Source organism: Cydia fagiglandana, chromosome 14 (genome assembly GCF_963556715.1).
Source record: "Cydia fagiglandana chromosome 14, ilCydFagi1.1, whole genome shotgun sequence".
NCBI classification, from domain to species: Eukaryota; Metazoa; Arthropoda; class Insecta; order Lepidoptera; family Tortricidae; genus Cydia; species Cydia fagiglandana.
In genome coordinates this window covers 5,290,199-5,315,851 of record NC_085945.1, presented here as the reverse complement: position 1 = coordinate 5,315,851, position 25,653 = coordinate 5,290,199, and the positions used below count along the sequence as shown (strand labels likewise).

The 25,653-nt window shown below is 41.6% G+C and overlaps 1 protein-coding gene across 1 annotated transcript in view; it reads right to left on the bottom strand.

The window, feature by feature from the left end:
- LOC134670675 (dynein axonemal heavy chain 1-like) overlaps positions 1-25,653 on the bottom strand; it is a 101,390-nt gene that overhangs the window by 71,723 nt on the left and 4,014 nt on the right. The window contains exons 5-29 of the mRNA XM_063528493.1: positions 25,377-25,515; positions 24,539-24,624; positions 23,709-23,813; positions 21,800-21,944; positions 20,435-20,561; positions 19,348-19,469; positions 18,738-18,827; positions 17,756-17,835; positions 15,504-15,591; positions 14,573-14,791; positions 13,398-13,515; positions 12,737-12,878; positions 11,661-11,802; positions 10,841-11,068; positions 10,384-10,482; positions 9,986-10,129; positions 8,938-9,118; positions 5,491-5,651; positions 4,665-4,764; positions 3,419-3,610; positions 2,820-2,997; positions 2,245-2,377; positions 1,751-1,978; positions 1,166-1,304; positions 477-655 (exon numbers count right to left, since the gene is read on the bottom strand). Of these exons, the coding sequence (XP_063384563.1) occupies positions 477-655; positions 1,166-1,304; positions 1,751-1,978; positions 2,245-2,377; positions 2,820-2,997; positions 3,419-3,610; positions 4,665-4,764; positions 5,491-5,651; positions 8,938-9,118; positions 9,986-10,129; positions 10,384-10,482; positions 10,841-11,068; positions 11,661-11,802; positions 12,737-12,878; positions 13,398-13,515; positions 14,573-14,791; positions 15,504-15,591; positions 17,756-17,835; positions 18,738-18,827; positions 19,348-19,469; positions 20,435-20,561; positions 21,800-21,944; positions 23,709-23,813; positions 24,539-24,624; positions 25,377-25,515 (3,565 nt within the window). The remainder of the gene's footprint in view (positions 1-476; positions 656-1,165; positions 1,305-1,750; positions 1,979-2,244; positions 2,378-2,819; positions 2,998-3,418; positions 3,611-4,664; positions 4,765-5,490; positions 5,652-8,937; positions 9,119-9,985; positions 10,130-10,383; positions 10,483-10,840; positions 11,069-11,660; positions 11,803-12,736; positions 12,879-13,397; positions 13,516-14,572; positions 14,792-15,503; positions 15,592-17,755; positions 17,836-18,737; positions 18,828-19,347; positions 19,470-20,434; positions 20,562-21,799; positions 21,945-23,708; positions 23,814-24,538; positions 24,625-25,376; positions 25,516-25,653) is intronic.

Below are 25,653 nucleotides of genomic sequence, written 5' to 3'. Positions count from 1 at the left end.
TTGTATGTATGGAAAGTTTCATAGTAAAGCGCCGGGGCGCGCCGGCTGACGTTGATCAGTCTGTCAAACGTGGTTGGTGCAACTGGCCCTTAGCCTGGTGACCGACAGACGGACGGACAGACGGACAGCAGAGTCTTAGTAATAGAGTCCCGATTTTACCCTTTGGGTACGAAACCCTAAAAAGGAAAGTGCTGTCAGGAGGATTAGCCTTTACTTGTATCACCAAAAGATATCATCTACTAAATCTACTTACCAAGCAAGGGCTGACCTTCCAATTCACGGAAAAGAGGGCAATGTCACCCACGTACCACCTGGAGACGCACAGTGGAAAATGAGGCTGCATCAGTTAGCCTCAGCTGGGCGGAGCTGGAGGAGGCCGCGCTGGACCGCGAAGAATGGAAATTCCTTCTGAGAGCCCTATGTCCCTCGATGGGGTATAACAGGATATCATCATCATCATTATCAAATTTACTTACCATGTTCAAATTCTCATCATAGAACTGTTCCATCCTGTATTCGCTGATGGCAGTTTCCACCCCAGCCGTCCAGGCGGTTTGCGAGCCAGCTATCACCACCTGTCCTGGCCAACGCAGCACCCATTCCGAGCGCGGGAGCGTCCACAGCTCCGCGATACCGGCTATCAGGGTTAACCGGACTGGACAAGGATTTCAATGTTACCTCAATCAATACAATAAAATACGTACTTGGTTTTGCTCTATTTTTTTTTATTGTGTTTCCTCTGGTTGCCCTGAAAACCAGCTCCATGGCTAAGTACCTTAGTCATCGACATATGCTGAGTGGCATCCATTGGGTGTTGAATATATTACAATAAGATGTAGTATAGTTTAAGTTTTATGTTTTACAACAATTAAAGTACCTATCTCTATTTCTATTTCTAAAATGATACCCAAACCGAATAATTACCTATCATCTTTTTAAAATAAGCCCAACCAAAAGAGACTTGAAGTAACTGCCGTAAGGACCATCATTTGACGCGAAAAGTGCGCAATTAATATTGACTAATAGCCCAAACAGTCTTGAAAAATCAGAAATGACCAGCAGCGGTACAAAGGCAGGGCTGATGATGATATTGCAAAATAGTGATAAATTACGAAAACTCTAGAGTCAAGAATATTAAATAACCAAGTCCCTTAATGTCACTTACTGGTATGCCTCATGGTGTCCTCAAGGAGCAGCAGCCACTGCTCAACATTAGAACTTGGATAGAATTGATACTTGAGATCCACAATTTCGCCTTCACTCGAGTGCATTTGCGTGATTTTCAGATCATATTCAAATGTGACCTGCAAACATTATGATTGAATCGGCAGAAAATAATAGGACAGACTATTGCAGATAGGCTCCCATTCCAAAACATTTCCTCAAATACGGTTTTTCTCCCTTCGGAAGAGAAGCAGAAGCTTTTTTTTCGGAGGGGATAAGAGCGCGATTCGACCCCTTGTTGAAGCTTCGGGCTTCAATGTTTCTTCTACCACAGAATAAATAATAGTACCTACTATGTGTAGAAGACTCACTCTCTAACAAAACGCATCTGTCACGATCAGGACAAATATGGCCGCTAGGTGGCGACAGCGCCACGCGCGGCTTATGGCTAGCCACCAAAATTGGTGTAGAACGGATGTAATTTTAGCTACCTGTTGCAAAGCGACGTAATCGCGGAGTAAGCCACGCCTACTTCTACTACGTCTAGAACTAACATCGCCTAACCTATCAATATCATACTACTGACCCTGGCAATATTCTCGAAGCACTTCCTCAAATGCGGTTGCACCGCCTTAGGATTCCGCGACTGCGACAGAATCTCCAACAGCTCGTCATCGCTAAGGAAGAAGAAGCGAGGGAACCGGACGCGTTTCAGCTCCATGTATTCGTTGAGGCCTCGCGACACCACCGCTAGAAGATGCCGGGCTTCAACGACGCTATCGTACATTCGCGTGTCCGGACAAATTATCATAATCTGTAAACAAATTCACAAAAATCTTTGACTTTACTATGCATCTGCATTGTATCAGGGACCGAGACGGGTCCTAGTATACGTAGCTTAGCGTCCCTGCATACATTGTCATTGTACCAGAAATTCCTGTAAACATGTTTCTGGACATCACTCAATACCGCTGATTATCCGCAATACACAAAAAACATCTCTGGAGATTTGCCTCCTTGTGAACCATTTTGATTAAGACACAGTACTTAATCGCAGCACGTCAATAAAATCAACCTTACCTTATTACAAGCAAGCGCCGCTGCCATGATGCGCCTCCAAATTCTCTCCATAGTATTATATTTTTTCGCTTCCATTGGCAATTGGCGAGATATGTCTTCTGAAGTGAATATCGGCTCCAAATACATCCACTCCCTGTTTAAAACAAGAGAGTAGGCTTGATGACAAATTTTCATTGATGATATCAATCGATCAGGTCTCTTTTTAGTATCAAATGTCTTTATGGGACGTGTATGGAACCCATTGCAATAAAGCAATACAAAAAAAAACAGAAATAATAGTCAAAGTCGCGAAACGCTCCTAAAAAAATGATAAGTGAACGTCACTGAGAATCCAAAACAAGAAAATTGCGATAAAGTCAGTGAAATATTGCATTTATGCATATAGGCTGTCATCGTCCCTATTTATTTGTTAATAATACGAAGCAACAACAATTAAAACTCATTTCATTTAGTACAATTACATTTTTTCCTGTATAAATGACGATATCTATGAATTAATCAAATACATTGACGCCCTCACCGAAAACGCCTCATCAGCTACTTCAAGGACAATTTCTTTACGAAAAGCAACTCACTTCTGGCATTCAATCCACTCGTCAATGAATCTCTGCGTCTGACTGAGCTTATCACCCCACTCCTGAATCCTCAACTCGAAAGCGGCCTTGAAGGGACTGAAGCTGAGTTGCTGTGTCTGCAACTGGTGTTCATCCAACAGCTGAAGCGTCTCATCAGCAATTTTCATGATGTGTGTTCCTGGAGAAATGTGCCAATACAATTAGGACGTCTCAGATATATCGCCGCGAATTTGGCAAGACCCTTGAGGCCCACACGGCCAACATCCTATACGTCTGATCGATGGCAAGGAGCTCATTTATCAATGCGAGGAGTCGGAAGTCGGTAAGAAAGATGATGATTGTGATAAGTTTATCAGTTTTTTTTTCTTTGTTTTTACACTATTTAATTGGTGTCCTGCCACCGGTAGTAGGTTTTGATTATGTAAGCGAATGTTGTTAGTTTTGGTTTGAGTCTTATCTCTTTCATGTGTGCGATGTGTATGTGTGTGTGTGTGTGTGTGTGTGTGTGTGTGTGTGTGTGTGTGTGATGTGTGTTACTTAAGTAATTATGTTTTGAATAAAATAAAAATAAAAAAATAAGGTAATAACTAAGGACCTACCAGTATTCTTATACGGCGACAGTTCAATGATTTTAGTGGCCCACTCGGCCTGCATCTTATCCAGCGACTGCTCGATCACGTACTCCTTGCTGGCGAGCTCTCCGATCTCCGCGATCAGCTCCGCGTGCGCGGCCACGCCCTGTCTCAGGCACATCGAGAACGTTTGCTTCTCGTTCATCGTTACCGTGATACCTGGTAAAGACAACATGTTTGTGGCAATGAATGAATGAATGAAAATCTTTATTTCAGGCAACTAGTGGCCCATACATAAATACCGTAAAACTAGCATACATATTATAAAAATATATTTAAAACTAAACACTACAAAACACATTATGGCTGCGATGCATTACGCAACCCGCAGTGTCAGGGAGCCGGCCGCGGAACCGCCGAAACTTGACACCCTTCGGCCAAAATTCCTCCTTGGTGAAGATCGCTAGATGTAGAATAGCAGCACAGAATAAATAATAGTACTAGGTACAGAAGGTTCACTTCACTCTCTAAAACAACGCGTCTATTACAACAGATATGACCGCAAGGTGACGCAAGCGCGAGCTGGCGTCATACCAGTGCGCGGCAACTACTATTTTTATGCCTTTGTAATAATGCGAAAAATGTTAACATATCTTTGACGACGACTGTACTTGTAGCAATGCGACTTAATCGCGGAGTGAGTCACGCCTAGCATATGCTATTATGTAATAAGGCACTACTGCTGGAAAGATCCAATTTCAAATCGACTTTATAAACAAGCGACAATGTGCGTTGTTACGTAGACTTACAAATATGTCGGTACATGCACGTTTTGAAAATAATAAACCAGTCGGCTAGGAATCTCGATCTTTTATTCATCTAACTGCATTGGCGCAGTCGGTAGGATGTTGTCGGTATGGTGTCGGTAGTCGGTAGGTCGGTGTTTAGAAACCTCACATATTTTCGCGGGTTTAAAAAAAATGGATAACGTGTGGACTAATCGACAACGACCGGTCTGGCCTAGTGGGTCAATTTTTTTTTTGATCAAAGTAAACCAAGATTAAAACGATTAACAACAAGCTAAGTTAAAGTCATAAAGGGAAGTGTAATGCCATATGTGGTTAACCCCTCAACTGCCTTGTCCCGTATCCGTCCCAGACAATTTGGACTGTAATAAACAGTTGAAAAGTTTTTAATTCAGCAGCAAATTTCTGACACTGGCCTTCGAGGGGTTAATGAAGGAACTGTCAAGCTAAAGATAATATATACATACCCGCTTTCTCCATAAATTCATTCCAATGCCTTTCCTTCATTCCGGGATTCCTCACGGCTTGCAATACAGGAACAAGCGGTCTAAATTCATCAATGTCATCCTGTAATACATTAATTTATCGATGTAATGGCAACGAGTGCCAAGGAAAAGTTTATTCACCCATTTGGAAATAGGTACGAGTACTTCTAGGATTGAATAGGTCACCTTTTTAGGGTTCCATACCTCAAAAGGTAAAAACGTAACCCTTAGATTAGATTAGATTAGATTAGATTTCATTTATTTGCAATAAACATGGTACAGTGGTATAACGTCACGCGTTACGCCTTATAGGTATAACGTCAGTATCGTAGCTGTCCGTCCGTCCGTCCGTCCAACCATCCGTCCGCCAATCCGTCCATCCGTTCATCCGTCTATCCGTCCATCCGTCCATCCGTCCGTCCGTCCGTCTGTCTATCAAGACCCTTTTTCTAGGCAACGCGTGGAGGTCGAGTTATATAATCATATGCTGGTTTTCGATCCCTTAAAGCTGTGAAAAATCAAACATCTAAGTTAACGTAAAATAAAGTTACGACCGTTTACTCGTATGGGGCTATTCATAAATTACGTCATTTCAAATTAGGGGGGGGGGGCGGTGATTATACGGGGGGGGGGGTCAAAAATCGTCAAAAATCGATGGCGTAAATTTATGGACAGCCCCTATGCCGCAAAAATATATCTATATTTCGACAGTCGACACTCTCAAGAAATACAAAATGTATAGGGTACTTCCCGTTGACCTATAAGTAGAACTATGAAATTTGGGAAGTAATTTATACAGAGCACGCACCCGTATTGTAATGGCCACGTGTTGAACTTTGGGCATATCGGCGAAAGTCTTAGTGCACTTGACTATCGTCTTATAATACTCATTGATCAGCGGCTCGATGGATTCAGCGTCGACGTACATCAGCGGATTGTCGAACCAGACTTCTTTGGCCTTAAGGAAGTCTGTAAAATCACGGTGGAAACTTTTCAAGTGACCTTATGTAATGAAACTACACAACGGGACTTAATCGCGTATTTAAGTTTTAAGATTTACTTCCGACGTTTCGAGGACGGCGTTGTCCCCGTGGTCTCGGAGATCTCATCCACATGGAATCCAGTCATTAGTAAATGTAAGCGGAAAAGAATATCGACAGTCGACAAATCGAATATCGTTAGTGTTGTGTGTCGACAGAGTGACATCCCTAGTGCGCAAAACGTTCAAACTGATAAACAAGACCAAGTGCGGGTAGTTCGAAAAACTCGCGCGGCTAGAAGATGTTGATGTCAACTTAAGCCAGTCTTCTCCGAGACCACGGGGACAACGCCGTCCGCCGTCCGCCGTCCTCGAAACGTCGGAGGTAAATCTTAAAACTTAAATACGCGATTAAGTCCCGTTGTGTAGTTTCATAATGTTAAATAATCGTGAAAGTTTAAATCAGTGACCTTATGTAGATGACCGACCGCTTACCGGGCGCCGCACACTTGCCGCCCGCACCTTCCCCGCCACCCTTAGTCGTCCTTCCTGTCGCCCCCGTACCGCGCAGGCGAGGACTCATTTAAGCGGTCGGTCTATAAATGGTTTTTCTCAAACATGCAATGAAATATTGATGTTATGTTCCTTATAATAGGCTGCGAAGTATGACGTTTCAGGTGCGGCTAGGACAAAAGGTCGTTAATGGAGTTTCATACACATCTTGCAGGCCTAGGCCGGCAAAGTCCTCTTTTTTAATTTTCATTTCACAGATATTTGTGACACAGCATCGTGGCATTCATCCATTAAAAAAAACTAGAGGCAGTATTTGCTTTATGGTTTGTAATGACACTCTGCCACTAAGCCTATAAAAAAAAAATGTTTGCTATAATTTGCAGTTTTATTTGTATAAAATCAACATAAACTTAATAAATAATACATTCTATAATTTTATAATTTTAAATTATAAATTTAACTACACAATTAAAAACATTTAAAATATTTCATCTAAACGTTAGCGGTAAAACGGTCTACTCAAACACGCGTAGTTATATTTTTTAAATTGTTATGGAGGTAAAGTTGAAAAATATTCATTCTGTTTTATTGGATTTATGGTGCGTTGTTGATTTTTTGACTTTAATATGAGTTCCGACGAAATAATGAAATTAATATTAATTGTAATCGTAGGTGTTGGAATTGGCAGCGTAAGCAGAATTGATTTTAAATAACTTGCGCCCTCTGCCGCCAAGTCAAAGACGAAGTATGTATATGGTTGCTTATGGCAATTTTATTATTTGAGAAACTAAGAAAAATGGCTTACAGTTTATTAGAAACAGTTTTGTGGCATATTTTAAATGAATGTAACTACAAATTCGTCAACACGTATTCGTATGATTGAAAATAAATAAATAATAATAATAATAAACACTGTGGAAATTATACTTATTTACTCCATGCATAAAGCAACGATGTATGTGAAACATGATAGCAATATGAAAGACTATGTATAGCCTGACAAGTTCTTTTTTAGCCCTGATATAATGTCGCTACAAACAGCTTACATATAGCAACAATACGTGTACGTCATGAATAGTCGGGACAGTGTGTATTGGCATCGTGCAAGAGCGAGTGAGGTATACAATTATGTACATGTGAGTTGTAGAAGTATGTTTCCCAATCGAAACCCAATCGAAAGAGCATGTTTAGTTGATAATTAAGTATGAATAATTTACCTATCCGCCATAATTTGATTCTAAATATTCGACCTCCGTATATATATTTACCAGATTCAGTCACTCGTGGTGGTAATGGCTCATTCTTATAATAAATATTTTTGATTATAGCACTAAAGACGCCTTAAATGAGAAAAATAATAATTTAATAATTAATATTCATATTTAGTACAAAACTAACCAGTTTATTACAAACTCACTATGAAAATCAGTACCCGTCATGTCAACAAATAATTTCACAACATTGTTTAATGGAATGCTACTGAATCCCGTATCCTTTTTCTGTCGCAAGTATTTTAATGTATTTAAAATTATTTGTTTAGCATCGGTGTGAATTTTTTTGGGCATTTTGATTGCAAAATCTATTATTATCCTGAAATATTTACAATCATTTTCGATTTGTTTACATCGGTGACATTCAATGACTTTTAATGTCGGATGTCAAACAAAATAATTGCCATTAAAATAAATTAGTTCCATCGAAAATCCGCAACGTGGCGAGGGCTAAAAAGGAACTTGTTAGGCTTTAAACTTATGTGACGAAAACGACAGTCAGACGGATACAAGGCGAAAAAATCAAAGATACATGAAAATATACGGGTAGTAAAAATACACGACTCGTGTAAAACATACGCGTGATAATGATAATAGGTACGTGTTGGTTATATTTTGGGTGTACTTTACTTTTAGTTTTTTCTATAAATAAAACTTGGGTTTCGTGGATTTTTTATTTTATTTATTTCATTGCATGTTTGAGAAAAGCACTATACATACCTCGGCGGGAAATGGGGTTGCCCGCGCTCAGACCTATCCGGCCTCGCTTCGCTCGGCCGTCTATATGTCTTCGGCCGGCAACCCCTTTCGTCCCGGCCTCTGTAGTAATGTACTATTACAGTACATCTGGTACTCCATTATGACACTAAGTGCTGTAATAAGCACATTACGTAACTACGTCGAAATTTTAAAGGGTCATATGTACTGTAAAACGTTATACAATACACATGCGAATACTTAGGTACTAGCCACTCGTTGAGAATTTCCTACTTTTTCCGCACTTGTATCGTAAATAACTATTAATTTAGACCGACATTACTATGATACTTAGATACCTACTTTAGTAGTTTATGCACAGACAGCAGCAATAGTTGCTATGCAGGCGAGTTGTTCAAAATGATCTTGACGCTACTTTATTGTTGTCAAGGGAATAAGATCGCGTCAAGGTAATTTTGAACAACTCGCTCGCTTAGCAACTTCTGCTGCTGACTGTACAACAAATTGCATAGAAAATTATTAAGGCTTTTTCGCAAAAATACCTTGTAAATCTTTATTCCTTAAGTATTTATCTAACTATGCGCCACTTGCACTATTCCACTAACCTGGGGTTAACCGGTTAAACCTGGAGTTACCATGGTTACCAGTACAATTTGGCACTGAGTTAACAGTTTAACCGTTTAACCCCGGGTTAGTGGGATGGTGCAAGTGGCGCTAAGTAACCCAACCTAACATCATAAAGCAGACAAGTAATAAGTACGATATAATTACAAACCTGAAGCAGTGACCCAAAGATTTCTGTAGGGTTCGAATTCTTTGACTAATCGGTTGAGGTCCGTGTACGGCACTACCGGTACGCCAAACAGCTTCTGTCGCTGGTTCAATATCCGACCCCAGTCCTGAGAGTCCTTCATTGCCTTCCAAGCCTTCTTGATATCGTTCGCAATCTCATGAACCTGTACAATATTATGATTTATAATATCCTCATGACTTCTGACGATTTACTTTTACTTGGGAACTGAACCATTTCTTAACAAAGGCTGCGATTTACAGACCTCGCATGCTCCGCGAATCAGAGGGCCTACCGCAAACCACGTTCAACGTTTTGCCTCCCGGTCACACTTACATACGAATTTACAAGTGCGCCAGAGAGGCAACACGTAGAACGTGGTTCGCAGGAGACCCTCAGGAGATGAGGAAGTGAGAGGATCGGAGCCGCGCTTGTGCGCTTAGGGATAAGCGAGGATGCTTTTCCATTTCTCAGATATCACACGCAGACATGTCATGTCTGCAGTACCGTCTTTACCAAGGGCACACGGGGCCCGTGCCCAGGGCCCCCATCCTCAAGAGGCCCCGAAGGACAGACAGTAACAGTATATTTTATTAACCCATAATAAATAGAAGATCATAGTAGAAAAATTTTAGTTTAATTCGCTTTCTTTACTTTCCAAAAGGGCCCCAAATTCTTATGTGCCTAAGGGCCCCAGTATAGTTAAAGACGGCCCTGCATGTCTGTATCGTAAAAAATTCAGCATTTCAAAAACGCCACAATTACACCATACAACCGGTGATGGAGATCTTTTCTCTACTAAGTGCTGTTTCCCATTGACGTCCAGTTTTTGACGGGTACGGTTTTTTGCAGGATCCCGTTTTAGTAGTAGAGGGGCTTATATAGTAATCTTCACAAGAGGATTCTGTTTGCGGGATCCTGCATGCATACTACAAAAAACTGGATCCTGCATAAAACCGTATCCGCAAAAATTGGACGTCAGTGGGAAACAGCTCTGAGACTAGACAGGAGTTCCAACAAACGTTAAACGTACCCTGGAAAAGTCATTCTGCAAAGTGAGCTGCATACACTGGGCAGTGAACAAGTCGATCTTATCTTGCAGGGTCAGCTCGTCCTGCTGGTGGAGCTTCCAGAACTTCTCCTGTTCCTCTTCCAGAAAGTCAGTCGTGGCTACCACCTAAGTAATCAAACGAAGAAACGCAGAACTATTATTACTAGAGAAGCAGTATTTGGCGACATTAATTGAGTGTCGTTTCAAAAGAGCTTGATTTCATATGCATGGTTTCCATAGAGAAATAAGTCCTTTTGAAAAGACACTCCTCATTTGCTTCCGGGTGAGAACAACTATGGATCTTGCACAGATTTTTGGAAAGATAAATCTTTTCATAGCAGTAGAGTGCAATGACAGCTTCATGAGATGATGCAAGTTACCTGTTTTGTGATGTTTAGAGGCCAGCCGATAGCTTCCCATAAGGCTCTGAAATCTTCATTTTCCAATGCCGTGTAAAACGCGTCTAACACTTCATAATCCTGCAATGGAAACAACGAATGAGGAGCCCGTTCCTCAAAAGCTTTTAACTTCTAATTCTAATACAAGCGGATGTCACTTTTTGACAGCTTTTGTTAGACATTTTTTCCGCATTAGGATCGAAAGAGCTCGTGATTCTAAGACGAAATAATATGAAAATTCCAAAATTTAAAATGCAAGTTGGGGTACAACATTAAGCTTTTTTTAACAGCCATAGAATTTTCATTGATACGTAGTCACATCTTATTTACAGACCGCGGCGAAATGAGCCCGGCTTTGTATCAGTCTACGGCGGTTAGAAGGTTAAATAGAATTGTCCATTTCTAGTATGACCATCACCTATACATTTGCACATCTTACCGTGTGAACTTTCTTCATAATATCCTCTTGAGTCTTCAGAGCGAACGGTATGCCCTCCATCCACTCCCTGATTTCGAACACGTGTTCAATGGTATTCGGTTTTTCACCCAGCTTCCTCATGATGTTCTTATAGGCCTGAATTACGTCGTCCACGACCAACCTTATCTCTTCCGCCCACATGGCCAATAAGGCCTTCATTATATCTGACCTCTTGGTAACTAATATTTGCTGTGCAAAAATAGTAATAATATTAGGACTCCAGTGAACATAACAAGCTCAAAGCACCCCAAAGACATGAGTCAGATAACCTCTAGCCGCCCATACGTCAAACCTTGCCAAGCAAAATGAAATCTTGATTTTGTGAACACAAAGTTCAAATTAGAATGGAACAGGAGACCTTTTTATAGGTCTCTGGGCGGCTAGAGGTTAAGAGGGAAGCAGTTATAGCTACTGAAAAAGTAACTCTTTTCATACAATTTCCATTTCGGGAGAAAACGTACGTATTACATTGTGTCATCATCATTCTAAAAAATCGTGGGCAATAGAAAATAATTATATTAGAAGTGGAAAAACGTTTTCTTTTTTTGTATGTATCGATCACGTGCTATACTTCCCTTAAAGATTCGGTTAAATGATAGGTACACAGTTTTGGCAGAACTTAATGAAAAAAACCAAACAACTAAACAACCAACAAACAAACACACTAAATGAGTAAAATTTATTGAATAAGTATGAGCATGCATGAAGTCTAACTCTAAACAAATCCGTACTTCGAATCCGACTACAAATGTGGCGCTGGTATAATTAATAATTATAAAACCTTCAATGTATCAACATTGAGAGCGAATGGTCCGATGTTGATGAATTGCGGTAACCTCCAGATCAATTCTTGTTTTGCGTCGTAATGGCTTTGAACCTCTTCACGGATTTCTGAAGCTGAATGCTTCTCCTGCCGGTAATTTCTAGAACACGTATTGCAGAACTGCAGGATTAAACTCAACTGACCTTAGAGCATTTAATAACTGGAGTGGCCATTAAGAGCTTACCCCTCTGCCGAAAAACTTGCTCAATTGTGCAAATTTTTGTATGGACTGAGATGGCTATTTGTACGTTACGTAGGTACAATTAAATCATGTAGAAATAGCAATACATTTGACGTCCCCTCCCCCGCAAAAATTGACAGACTATTTCGTAAAAAAATGACAGTGATGACCGACAAGTAACTGAACCTTAAATAGATTAGAAAGCGTTTTATCTACAAATAAAAAAAAAAACATTTTGTACAGGGTTTGCTAGGATTTAAGCAATGGCCGGTCGAAGTATATCCATAGTAGGTAATGGCTCCTGTACACTAGGGTCCTTAATGCTAAATTGAAAAACTATAGCGATCACCAATTTAGCTAGGACCCTAAATGGCACAACAATCGTGGAGCGTGATGATACCTACGGCAACTTTTGGCGCCCTTGACGTAGAAATGATTAAAAAGAATAATGAAATAAACCGGGCAAGTGCGAGTCGGACTCCCGCACGAAGGGTTCCGTACCATAATGCAAAAAAAAAACAAAAAAAAAAGCAAAAAAAAAAACGGTCACCCGTCCAAGTACTGACCACTCCCGACGTTTCTTTACTTTGGTCAAAAATCACGTTTGTTGTATGGGAGCCCCATTTAAATCTTTATTTTATTCTGTTTTTAGTATTTGTTGTTATAGCGGCAACAGAAATACATCATCTGTGAAAATTTCAACTGTCTAGCTATCACGGTTCGTGAGATACCGCCTGGTCACAGACGGACGGACGGACGGACGGATAGCGAAGTCTTAGTAATAGGGTCCCGTTTTACCCTTTGGGTACGGAACCCTAAAAAGACTGAAGAATTTGGGGCCGAAAATACTTACTCAACATATTCTTCGATATCCAAATTAAACAATTCCGTATAGCATTCATATTGGCGCAAGTAGGCGTTCAGTGGTATAATCGACTTGCGATAAGCTTTCAGCAAGCGTTCCCTGTAGTCTACGACATTCGGCTCCAATAAACCTAGAAGGAAGTTAATAGAAATTGAAAGTTAAGCTTACAATAAATCTAAAAGTGGAAAAATTACTGCCTTGGGTTTAAGAAGTGTAAGTTGCGGTAGATGTCGCTAGGGTTCTATAGACCCATATGGTGGAAAGAATGGAAAGATTCGTTGGCTATGGATGAGGTCTTGGTGGATCAGTTGGCAGAGCGCTGAAGTATCGATCCAGAGACCGTGAGTTAAATTTTTCCACTTTAAAATTTATTCTAAACTTATTAATAGCATCGTTTGCAGATGTTTTTGCTTATTAAAAATTAATTTAGAAATTGAAAGTGTCCACCCAATAGGTGGCTTTCCATCAGAAAAGGGTCCTTATGCACATGGAGTCCTTTTCTGATGAAAAGATAGGTACGTTTGCATTTTAAGCATAAGGAAACGATGTTATATGAAAGAAGGTAAGGTACAGACGGTATAGAAGGGTCTATCGCGAATTTTATTCAATTATCTTTATTAAGGTAAAGTAGTTAAAGAAATATTTTTACCAATGGATGTGAGGAACAGCTCCTTATCGAAGACCAGTCCGGTCATAATCCTGGGATGCACTTGCGGTATGAAGTGACAGCGGTACAGCATCTCACGGAACAAGCGTTGGATCACGATCTGGGAAACAAAATAGTTCAATTCGCTAATTTGAACCAAATCCCCATTTTAATAATAGTTGATTAAGTCCGTAAAAGTAACATTTTTAGTACAAGCTTTTTATCGTTGACTTTATGTACTTTTCTTTCCACAGGCAACTAATAGATACCTACTCTAACAACCCCAAACACAATGAGTTTGCGTTGTTTTATCACAGAGTTCCCATGGCCACCACCTGTCTCCATCATCAGATCAGCTCCATGTCATCATAATGGGTATTGCATGGTCATCCGGTTTTTATATGTATGCCAAAATTTCAGCTTAATCGGAAATCGGGAAGTGGGTCAAATTTAACTTCCGAAATTTGACTCACACTAACATACAAAAAGGGCAACATAAATAAAAGCTTAGTAAAAAGTAGAGAATGATGAAAATTAAGTAAAGTATAGATAACTTACCCCCTGCAAAGAAGTTTCTATGTAGTTATTTCTGCAGCTTAACGTTGATATTAATATGGGGGCATACTAACCTCAAACTGCGGTGGGGGCGTGGTATAATACGGTCCATCGGCGTTCAGCATCAGAAAGAAGTAGAAAAGCGTGACGGTGGGCGACCGGAACGGCGTGTTGATCAGGTCCGTGGAGTCCCACTCCCAGTCGTACTCGCAGAAGTAAGTGCAGAGGCAGGGCGTCTCGCACGGGGGCATACTAACCTCAAACTGCGGCGGAGGCGTAGTATAATACGGTCCATCGGCATTCAGCATCAGAAAGAAGTAGAACAGCGTGACGGTGGGCGACCGGAACGGCGTGTTGATCAGGTCCGTGAAGTCCCACTCCCAGTCGTCCTCGCAGAAGTACGTGCAGAGGCAGGGCGTCTCGCAAGGGGGCATACTGACCTCAAACTGCGGCGGAGGCGTAGTATAATACGGTCCATCGGCATTCAGCATCAGAAAGAAGTAGAACAGCGTGACGGTGGGCGACCGGAACGGCGTGTTGATCAGGTCCGTCGAGTCCCACTCCCAGTCGTCCTCGCAGAAGTACGTGCAGAGGCAGGGCGTCTCGCAAGGGGGCATACTGACCTCAAACTGCGGCGGAGGCGTAGTATAATACGGTCCATCGGCATTCAGCATCAGAAAGAAGTAGAACAGCGTGACGGTCGGCGACCGGAACGGCGTGTTGATCAGGTCCGTGGAGTCCCACTCCCAGTCGTCCTCGCAGAAGTACGTGCAGAGGCAGGGCGTCTCCAACATATACACGAACATCGCCATTGATTGCTCGATGCTGTAGCGGAGTGCGTACTGTTGGGGGCATGCAACAAACGAATCTTCTTGAGTTAGACCAAGAAAAGTCTGCATTTCCAAACTTAAGGCTGCGGAGGCCTGGCTAACTTTGAAGAAAAAACCCGGCGATCCTGTAGGGCACTGTGACATACTAGGAGACTGATTTTACCCCAAATTTATAAGTATAAGCAAATATAATTCAGTTATAGTTACCAACTCTGATACCCATGTAATGGTTAGTTACCCCTGATATAAATATTTAGGTTATCCTTGATGCGGAACTTAATAGCTAATTCAGGCATGATCATTGAGCGTTAATTTGAACCAAAAGCAAACATGGGTCTTCCGCTAGGAATTCCTACCGCTGCTGCAAATTTTAACGTAAACTGCAGCGGTATCATGGTCGCATTTTTATCTCCTGTCATGTCATGCGTGACATTTGCACTTACATAATTGCTAGAACGTGACAGGCATGGTGACAAATGATAAAGAGCCGGTCATCTTAGCCCTTCGATCAGACTTATATGACGATAAAAATTATGCTACTAAAGTCTATTTTTTTATTCGGTAGACTAAAATGACATTTCATAGTATGAACTTGAAGTGTTATTTCATACTATGAAATGTTATTTTAGTCTACCGAATAAAAAAATAGACTTTAGCTAATTCAGCTAGAGAGATTAGCTCTAACCTATGTTTGCGAAGTATTTAATAAATATCAACTCCTCACCTGCATGCGAAACCTCACAAGTTGCATGAACCTACTAAGCTTGCTGACTCCATAAAAATCCCATTTCTTCTCGTAAATATTGAACCAGCTGTAATATAATTTTGAGGACTTCAAAAGTGGTAGGACTAGTAGGAAGATACCTAAATAACTAACTTTTTTAAACAACCTTTCAATACCTTTACTTGTAATTATAGGTACTTCGTTATTTTAAATATTAGAAAAATATACAATCTTGCGGTGTATTTTTATCGACACATTTTTCATATCGCCCGTTAGGCGTCACAAACCCGGTTTCACCGAAATCGAAAAAACCGGAAAAACCGGGTTTACAGCCAATTGTCAAAACCGGGTTTTTACTTTAATAAAACCGACTTTTTCGAGTTTTTCGATTTTACACTTTTGTAAACATAGTTTAATTATTTTGAAGAGCAAATTAAAAAAACAATACATTATACGCACTAATTGTATAAATGAACAGCTTTTTAGTCTCCAACGTTATATCTATTTGCCCAGTTTTGCAGATGGAGCATTCCACGGGCTGTCCCGTACAAACGCATTTTATTTCCAGTGTTGCGACTTTTTTCTCGGCATTTAAAGCAGGCGATTATTTTTCTGTGCATATTTTTGACCATTTGTCATAGAAAAGGAAACTCTTATACCTTTAAATCTTCAGAAACTTCGCGTTTGTACGGGACAACGGTAGGCGATTTCGTGGAATGCTCCAGATAGTGCTTTGATGGTCCTTGAAATTAATTAAGGCTTCAATCCAGGATGCTTTGGAGATATTTAGGAAGGAAGTTGTGTCGGAGAAGATTGCCTCTGAATTTTAATCTTAGCTCCTTGTTGGCTAGTTTGATGCACTGGTGAACGCAGAACACCTCGGTCTTGGAAGGGCAGGGGCACAAACGCCACTGAGAGAAATGGTCATCTAATAGATCCAGGTCCTTTTCCAATTTTCAAGCTGTCTTTTTGTGTCACAAGGGCATCATCAGCATAAGCAAACTTCCGCGATGTGGTGTTAGGCAGGATACGACTCAGACCTTTTCAGACCTATGACAAATAATACTAGGCGGTGTTGAGAGTGTGGAAAATCCGCTAGCATGTACAGCTCGGCGGCCACTGGGGTACCGTCTGTTGCTCTTGTTGTGAAGACTAGGTCCGGGTTCACTTCTCCATCGAGCTGATTTGAACGTTCCTTTGCCTTTGTGAGAAACGCCTAAAACAGTGTTGTTTTGTTCCTATCTGCCCAGTCCATGATCGCCTTCTCGTTGGCGTCAGATTTCCTTTATCCCCAGCCGGTATGGTGGCTATTCAAGTCTCAAATGTAAAGGGATGGGTGTTCCAAGTAAGGAAGGCGTGGAGTAGGCCAGCAGCTACGTGGAGGCTTATATATGCTGCATATCCGCGTTCCGCCGATTTGAATAATCGTTGTGGCGATATTGTTGCCATCGATGTTATTTGAAATCACATTGACCAGGGCAGTAAGAGAAGACCGGTCGCATGTCGAAGTTCTATATTAATTGTTTATGGTATTATAATGCCGCTACCAAATCAAATCCCGGTATTTTATCTCGTTTAGCGAGTTGGGCATCATCAGTGGTGTATTTCCAGAAGGAGGACTATGTCAACACCGTTGTCATATAATAGGTTGATTAGGTTGCTTAGGCATTCCGGTTTAGAATTACTGCTTAATAGTTAAAAACTTTATTGATGGATTTGGATTGATTTATTGATATGGTCTTGGTAAAGTAAATAGAAATGTCGTGGAAGACGTAATATCAAAACATTGAACCTAAAAATAATTGCTTATTTTACAAATTATACGTAAAATCGAAATCATCGAAAAAACCGGAAACCCAGTTTTGCAATTTCACAAAAACCGAAAAACCGGTTTTCTAAAATACGCACGGTTTTGTGACCCGTATCGCCCGTGTTATACCTACTCAATGCTTTTTTATCACATTTACGCGAAAAACCCATACAATAATTATACATACATCTACAAGTAATGAACACGTGTTACACTGCACCTATAAAATATCCATAAGTTCCTTTCCAAGCACGAGTGATCAAAAGAAAATAACGCTATCAACAAATCGTCGGGTGACAAGCAAAAGTCACTAACTAACACCATTGAAATTATTGGACAATAAACCGTATTACAAGTGTAATGAAGTGCATTGTTACTTTAATTTTTTTATAGTACTTAGTGACTTTTGCTTGTCACCCGACGAAATAACAGGAAATGTTACCCTTTTCCGACATCTCTGAATGACATGCGTATAGCATGCGCCGTGTTGTTGAGCCACGTTATGTTTAGATATTTCAGCATCTAAGAACAAGTAATAACATTTAATATTAAGGCCGACCCCCGCTCTAAGTTTGTGAGTTGTGACTTGTGCCACAGAATAAATAATAGTACTAGGTACAGAAGACTCACTCTCTCACAAAACGCGTCTGTTACGATCAGGACAGATATGGCCGCTAGGTGGCGACAGCGCCACGCGCGGCTTATGGTTAGCCACCAAAAAGTTGCTTTAGCTACCTGTTGCAAAGCGACGAAATCGCGGAGTGAGCCACGCCTGCTTGTGGCAGTATGTATGCTTAGCACCGTGATAGGACCTACCTCGTGTGCGAGATAGACTACCCGTCTTTTCCTGAATGTATCATTAGAAAGGGACGGGTAATGTATGAAAGTATTTGTCCTTACTTTAAAATGGCAGCTAAGGGGTCATCCATTAATTACATCACACGTTTAGGGGGAGGGAGAGGGTCAAGAAAATGTGACATGGGGGAGGGGGGAGACACAAACTTTGTGACGTCACTTTAACTTCATCAGTAACCGAAAATTTAGTTAAATTATTTTATACGCTATACATTTAAATAACAAGTTTTTAAAACGATAAACGTTTTTATTCGTTTAATTTTCTTTCCTAAGCAGTTTTGGGTTATAAAATTACTAATATTTATACCGTCAAAAATATTTTGATAAAATATGAATAATACTTAGGTACTTACTTAATTCGATTTGGCGATTTCGTAGAAAAAATGTGACGTCACACTAAGGGGGAGGGGTTTGCCAAATGTGACCAAGTGTGACAGGGAGGGGGAGAGGGGTCAAAAAACCTAGAAATTCGTGTGACGTAATTAATGGATGACCCCTAACGCATGCATTAAGACAACTGAATTATTTGTTAGTGACACACACACAGAAAACAATTATTAAAACTTTACCATGGATGTGCAATGTTGTTGCGCCGCGTCAAACTCCGCTAAACTAGCGTTTCTTCCATAGTTACTTGTGAAGAACAGCATTGATTCCACCTGAAATGGCTCGAAAATTAATATTTGAAACAATCCAATAAAAACTGTAAAGTGCCCTCTGGTAAGTAAAAACTGTAGAACTAAGCAACATGATGATAAAAATGATTAACCTACCGACTGCGCCATGTTAATGATGTAAATCAAACACCAAGTTCGGGCTGAGACTCACTCGTACTTTATTTACTTACATGCGTATATCAGATATATCAGATCTACCCACAGAAAACACTCCCGACCGATTTCGAAAACAGCGACTGTATGCTCTGGAGTACCTAGGCATTTTTAATTAGCATTATTAGAGCTGTTCCACGCTCTGATGCGCCTTTAAGGGTATCGCGAACCTTACGTATCTTACTGATAAATATTCAAGCGCATTTTAGGCAGGACAGCACACCACGTACATAATTGAGGTTGAAGGCTGAGCCTTAACGCTTTACCCCCTAGTTCATAAACGCGCTAAAAACCTCACTTAGTCTTAACTGTCATTTTGATTTAAATGTATTTGTAAGAAAGGGATAACCTTCAAGCATTCGTCGACGACTAGATGTATGCAGGAGACACTCTCCGTGAGAACGTAGAGCGAGAACCACTGGTTATATTTCATTCTGCCGTCAAAATCGTCCATCACACATGGATATCGTCCTGAAATTGTGATTCAGATGCGTAAAGTCAGCAGCAGGAGCGCCTAAATGTGACGTTTTCTATGAAAAAGGCCCTTATTGTCGATTGCGCTTACGCCATTGCTAACAATAATCCGATATAAATACAATGCTACAATAAATATAACGCCGATAAATGTTAAAACCAAGAAGGAAACTACCTACCTATATAAAATTTCATTCTTGGTACAAACTTTTATAGCTGACTGTACTTTTATTTTCACAGGCAACTAATACTCATCGAGACATCTCTAACCACGCCATTCACAATTAGGTTGCGTTGTTTTATCACAGAGTTCCCAAGGCCACCTCCTGTCTCCATCATCAGATCCAGATCAGCTCGATAGTACCATAAAATTGCATTGTCGACTTACATACGTACCTATGCAAATTTTGAGATCAATCGAAAACCGGGAAATGGGTGAAATTTTACTTACAGATTCTGTAATACAGATCCACACACAGACAACAGGACAGGTGAAACTAAATTACAGATGTAGTACATAACTAATTTCCTTTGTATTTTCACGGAAACGTACGAACGTGTCTTTCTATTACAGTCAGTCTAGTGAGTCTAGCTCTGTACAAAAAATACTTCGGTTGATCGAAGTAGCACGAAAATACGAACGTTTCCGAGAAAATACGAAGGAAAACAATTATGCACTAGGTACATCTGTAATAGTGGTAACACACTATCATACCGTACCGCCACCTTGATGCGTCGCACCCATAAGTGAGAGCGAGGAAGAGATGTCTGTTTCTCGCTCTCAATCATGGGTGCGACGCATCAAGGTCGCGGTGCGGTGCGATAGTGTGTTACCACTTTAAAGCTTGTAAAGCCTCCTCCACACTCGTGCGCGAATCGCGCCGCGAAGCCGCGAACGTAAGTGTGGCGTCGATTTTCGCAGACAGCGCCCACGCGCATAGTCCGGAGGGGGCTTAACATACCGTAATCAGGGACAGGAGCTACGTAATCTTTTGTCGGCACATTTATGAAGCTATACAAGTCATTGTACTTCGTTATCGTGTTGATGATTTTCATTTTTCCCTCCATCTTTTTGTACGTTAGAAATGCCTGAAATAACAAAAAGCGCAATATAGTTTTCCAGCATGCAGTCGCCATCAGATTTATCAAATGTAAAGCCCCCTCCAGACTATGCGCGTGAATCGCGGGCGAAGCCGCGAACGCGAGTGTGGAGTCGATTTCGCAGGTCTGCGTTCAGGACTCCACACTCGCGTTCGCGGCTTCGCCCGCGATTCACGCGCATAGTCTGGAGGGGGCTTAAGCTAAAGGCACATTGAACATACAATCTTAAGATTAGAGGGGTAAGTATACAGCTTTTGAGGGTATCGTCTTGGGTCGTCCCATTCGTTTTTCGTCAAGTTCATAAATTAGTCCTATTCTGCTTTCGTCACGCATTCTACATGGAAAGCCACCGACGATTGCGATGAATGTAGAATGGGTGACGAAAGCAGAATAGGACTAATTTAAGAACTTGACGAAAAACGAATGGGACGACCCAAGACGATACCCTTTTGAGATTATTCAGAAAATAGGCATTTCTGTTAAATCATTTTGATGGTCGATGGCAAACAGACTTAACCCCACTATGAAATTGAAAGTACTTAGACTTAAAATATTTGCGAATGTAATGTATCGTGCAATAATATGTTACACAACGAAGGCCGCACAAATTTCTGACACGATTTTATTTGTAGAGCCATAGGAGCGTGTCACATATTTTTGCGGCTTTCGAAGAGTAACATATCAACTGAGAAGCAGTGGCGTAGCTAGGCGTGGGCAAATGGGGCCTTCGGTCACGGCCTCGCACTTAGGGGGGCCTCGCAAAGCCAAACATTTACACAAAGAAAACCGGGCAAGTGCGAGTCGGACTCGCGCACGAAGGGTTCCGTACCATAATGCAAAAAAAAAACAAAAAGAAGCAAAAAAATAACGGTCACCCATCCAAGTACTGACCACTCCCGAGGTTGCTTAACTTTGGTCAAAAATCACGTTTGTTGTATGGGAGCCCCATTTAAATCTTTGTTTTATTCTGTTTTTAGTATTTGTTGTTATAGCGGCAACAGAAATACATCATCTGTGAAAATTTCAACTGTCTAGCTATCACGGTTCGTGAGATACAGCCTGGTGACAGACGGACGGACAGCGAAGTCTTAGTAATAGGGTCCCGTTTTACCCTTTGGGTACGGAACCCTAAAAACATATTGAAAAGGGCTTCGCAGGTGTGGTTCTTCCCCCTGGCTAGATTGGTTTAAGCTACGCCACTGCTGGGAAGTTCAGCAAACGTTTACCTCATTTTTAAGCTCTTCCAAGTGCACCTCATCCAACTCTCGGGCTTGCTTATGGACCCTCACCAGTTTGATGATCTTCGGCATGAAGGCCAGCGGCATGGCCGGCAGCCCGTCCAACGCAAGACAGTCCAAATATAAATAGAACCTGAAGCATGATAACAATATACTCCGCCTGCCGGCCTAGCCAAGGTTACAATCGCTATCGCTTCGACATTGAAAAGCATTATGTCTCTCTATCACTCTTCTATATTAGCGCGACAGTGACAGTTGCGTTTCGATCGCTACGGAGCGTAAGCGATTGACATCTTGGCTACGCGGCCTGGTACTCTCTTCCCGTCTTTTCTAGGTCACCTGACTGACACATGCCTACGTCATCATGCGACAGCGCTATATGATAATATGCGATAGCGCTATAGCGGCCATGTTATTGTGACGTAGGCTTGTGTCACTCTGGGAAGAGAAGACCATGTTTTATTAGAGTATGACCTGAAGTAAACTATAAGTGTTAAGTCGGAGAGAAAAGCATATGGAGCATACATTGGTAGAGGACAGCGGACAGCATAAGAGACCCCTTTTTATTTACGCGAAGTGTACAGTCGACGTATAAGATATGTTTACACTCTTGCATCTTAAATTCTTTTGTAATAAGGCGAAAAATGTAAACATATCTCTGCCGTTGACTGTACCTACATCCTGCATTTCAGATCCGTAACCGATTTAGGCCACATGTGAAAGAGCATTATGGCCATGCCTTAAGTGTAGACGGCACGTGCTTAAGTTTCCTTTTAGGGTATAAGAATAGTATTTAAATCTTTCCATGTAAGAGTTCGTATCGCCCTGCTGATCCCCTTATCTAATATGTCCTTAATTCGGTACCATCACCCACTCTGTTAACTGTCCATCGGTGGACCTTATTACAAAAGGCATAAGGTCCACCCGTGGACGTTAACAGTGTTGTAGTAATTAGCAACGTCTTCTCTTCAAGAGTAACTCACAGTGGCCGATTTGCCCTAAGGCACAGTAGGCCTGGGCCTAGGGCGGCAAGATATTTAGGGGCGGCAAATTGTGACAAAAAATTCTCTGATGGTAACAAGAAATAACTCAAAATGTAGTCAATATTATGGGTGCCTTGAAAGGGGCGGCTACAGGGCCTAGGGCCTAGGGCGGCAAAGACTGCAAATCCGCCACTGGCAACTCATCATCATCACTCATCGCCGATGGACCTGTGTCTTCGTGATAAAGTTTACAAATTGTAACTTAGCACGTTGGCTGCCATGAGCATTACCGGTGGGATCACGTAATCTCTGTGTGTGGTCATGGCCTTCACCGGTAGGATCAGGGCTATAACCGCGAAAATCGAAGTTCGCAAACTGCGGGGATTTTTCTCTGTCACTCTAATTACGCCTTCATTAGAGTAAAAGAGAAAGAACCCCGCAATTTGCGAATTTCGGTTTTCGCGTTAGCCGCTCTGATGCTCATTTTTAGGGTATAGTGGGCGTGGGAGCAATACTGCATGAGTAGTATGGTCAGTGGCGGATTTTCCCTAAGCCCAGTACACCCGGCCTAGGGCGGCAAGATATTTAGGGGTGGCAAATTGTGACAAAAATTCGCTGGGGCGGCTATAGGACCTGGGGCCTAAGGCGGCAAAGACCGCAAATCCGCCACTGAGTATGGCGGGCAGCCAACGTGTTAAAAATAATATGGGCGATGATACCTAAATCGCTAGCACCTAGCAGCCTAGCATCTTAACTGTTGCCCATAGAACAAACTACCAAGACTATAACCGCGAAAATAGAAGTTCGCAAATTGCGGGCATCTTTCTCTGTCACTCTAATTACGCCTTCATTGGAGTAAAAGAGAAAGATCCCCGCAATTTGCGATTTTCGGTTTTCGCGGTAGCTCCTCAAACCTCAAATCGTTTTCGACCTCATTCCGCAGGTCTATAGCGAATTTGACCCTCATCGAAAACGTCTCGGGGTCGTCAGCCTTAAACATCAGTCGGATTCGAGGAATACTGAAAAACAACCGTACACATGTAGTGCATAATTGTTTTCCATCGTATTCTCTCGGAAACTTTCGTATTTGTCATGTTAATTCAGTCAACCTCAATACTTTTTGTACCGAGACCGACTGAAATAGCATGACACGTTGGTGCGATTCCGTGAAAAAACAATGGAAAACAATTAGGTATGAACTACAACTACATCTATAGTTATATAGCTATGACACATCAGTTCGAACTTAAATTTTATTACACGCGAATGCGATAAACAAGGTGGTCACGAAATGTAGGTAGTCCGACTACAGACCCTCTTATATTTCAGAACTTGCGTAATGTATATTTTTTGCTAGGGCACAGAAATGACGCGACAGTATTTTGCCCGTGAGATAGAAGTCTATATTGCGGGCGAGATAAGCCCCCTCCAGACTATAGCCTCCTCCACACTCGTGCGCGAATCGCGGCGCGAAGCCGCGAACGCGAGTGTGGCGTCGATTTTCGCGGACAGCGAAATCGACTCCACACTCGCGTTCGCGGCTTCGCCCGCGATTCACGCGCATAGTCTGGAGGGAGCTATAGAGATACCGTCGCGCCACTTACGTGCTAGGCATACTGTATCGTCTCAAAAGCCTGTAGCAATTCAATGTGACCTGAAACATTTCTTACTTTACTGCTAGGTATGTAATATACTATTTACAGCCCGCTCTATTGCATGCTAGTCGGATAGTGCAAATACTTACTCGTATGTTCGTTTACTTCCGTCCAACACCATAACATGCCATGTCGTCGTTTTTTTATCATAACTGTAAACTGCAACGTTAGCCCACTGCAAAAAATATAGGTATGACCCAAATTGACTGCATTGTGAATTACATTGAAACACTCTTAAAAAAGAAGTCAGAATTAAGCGGTCGGTTACTATACAATAACCTGCATAATAAGCATAGGGCTTTCGCGCTAATTTAAAGTTTCGGGTAAAAACTAGTGGAGTATAAAAAGTACCAACACTACCTACCAATAATTCCAAATCGCTGACGCGGATCACCGCGCCAGTTCAACATTCCATCAGCAATGTTTCGGAAAACGGAATTCTTTCCAACTTCTTGTGAAGTTCCAAAAAATGTCTGAGATGAATCCCGATTTTTTGGAAACCATCCGCAAGTTGCACAGCTGTATTTCAAATAGCTTCAAAAGTCCAGAGCGATATCACGCCCGCTTTACTCACGGAGACCTGCCTCCACCTCCGCGTGCGTGCGTGCATGCGTGCGTGCGTGCGTGCGTGCGTGCGTGCGTGCGTGCGTGTGTGGCAGGCGTGACATCGCTCTGGACCGAGCAAAGTGGTGTGCTCTTGCGTTGGAGGCCAAGACTCATTTTAGGTCATCGCGCCAGCCAAGTTTTTTTAAATTTATATATTCATAAGCCATAAATTGGATGTGTACATGTTGATGTTAGGCAATACAGTGAGAATGACATATTTACTTACTTATTAACTAACCGTTTATATTATGATATTCACTTAAGCTGTTGGGGCATAACTCAATGACAAATTTAACTAGTAGTAAGTACGAAGGTACTAACATCATACACATTGTTGAGCACGTGGATAATATCCCCTCCAGTCCTCGCCTTCCCCTCTATTTTGGGTATGAACGCGAGTCCCGGGCATGGATGTTGTTCGCCTTCTATTTGTCCGAGACCAAGCCACTCCTCTGGAGTCCTAGAGCATGTCATTATGATAAATCCTCAAAAGTTCGCTGACGATACTGACCAACTGTAGCCTATCCTTGTCTCGATCTCGCATTGTGATATTATATGTCAAAGCAGTGAAGAACCTATTTTTGGCACTTTATGTCAA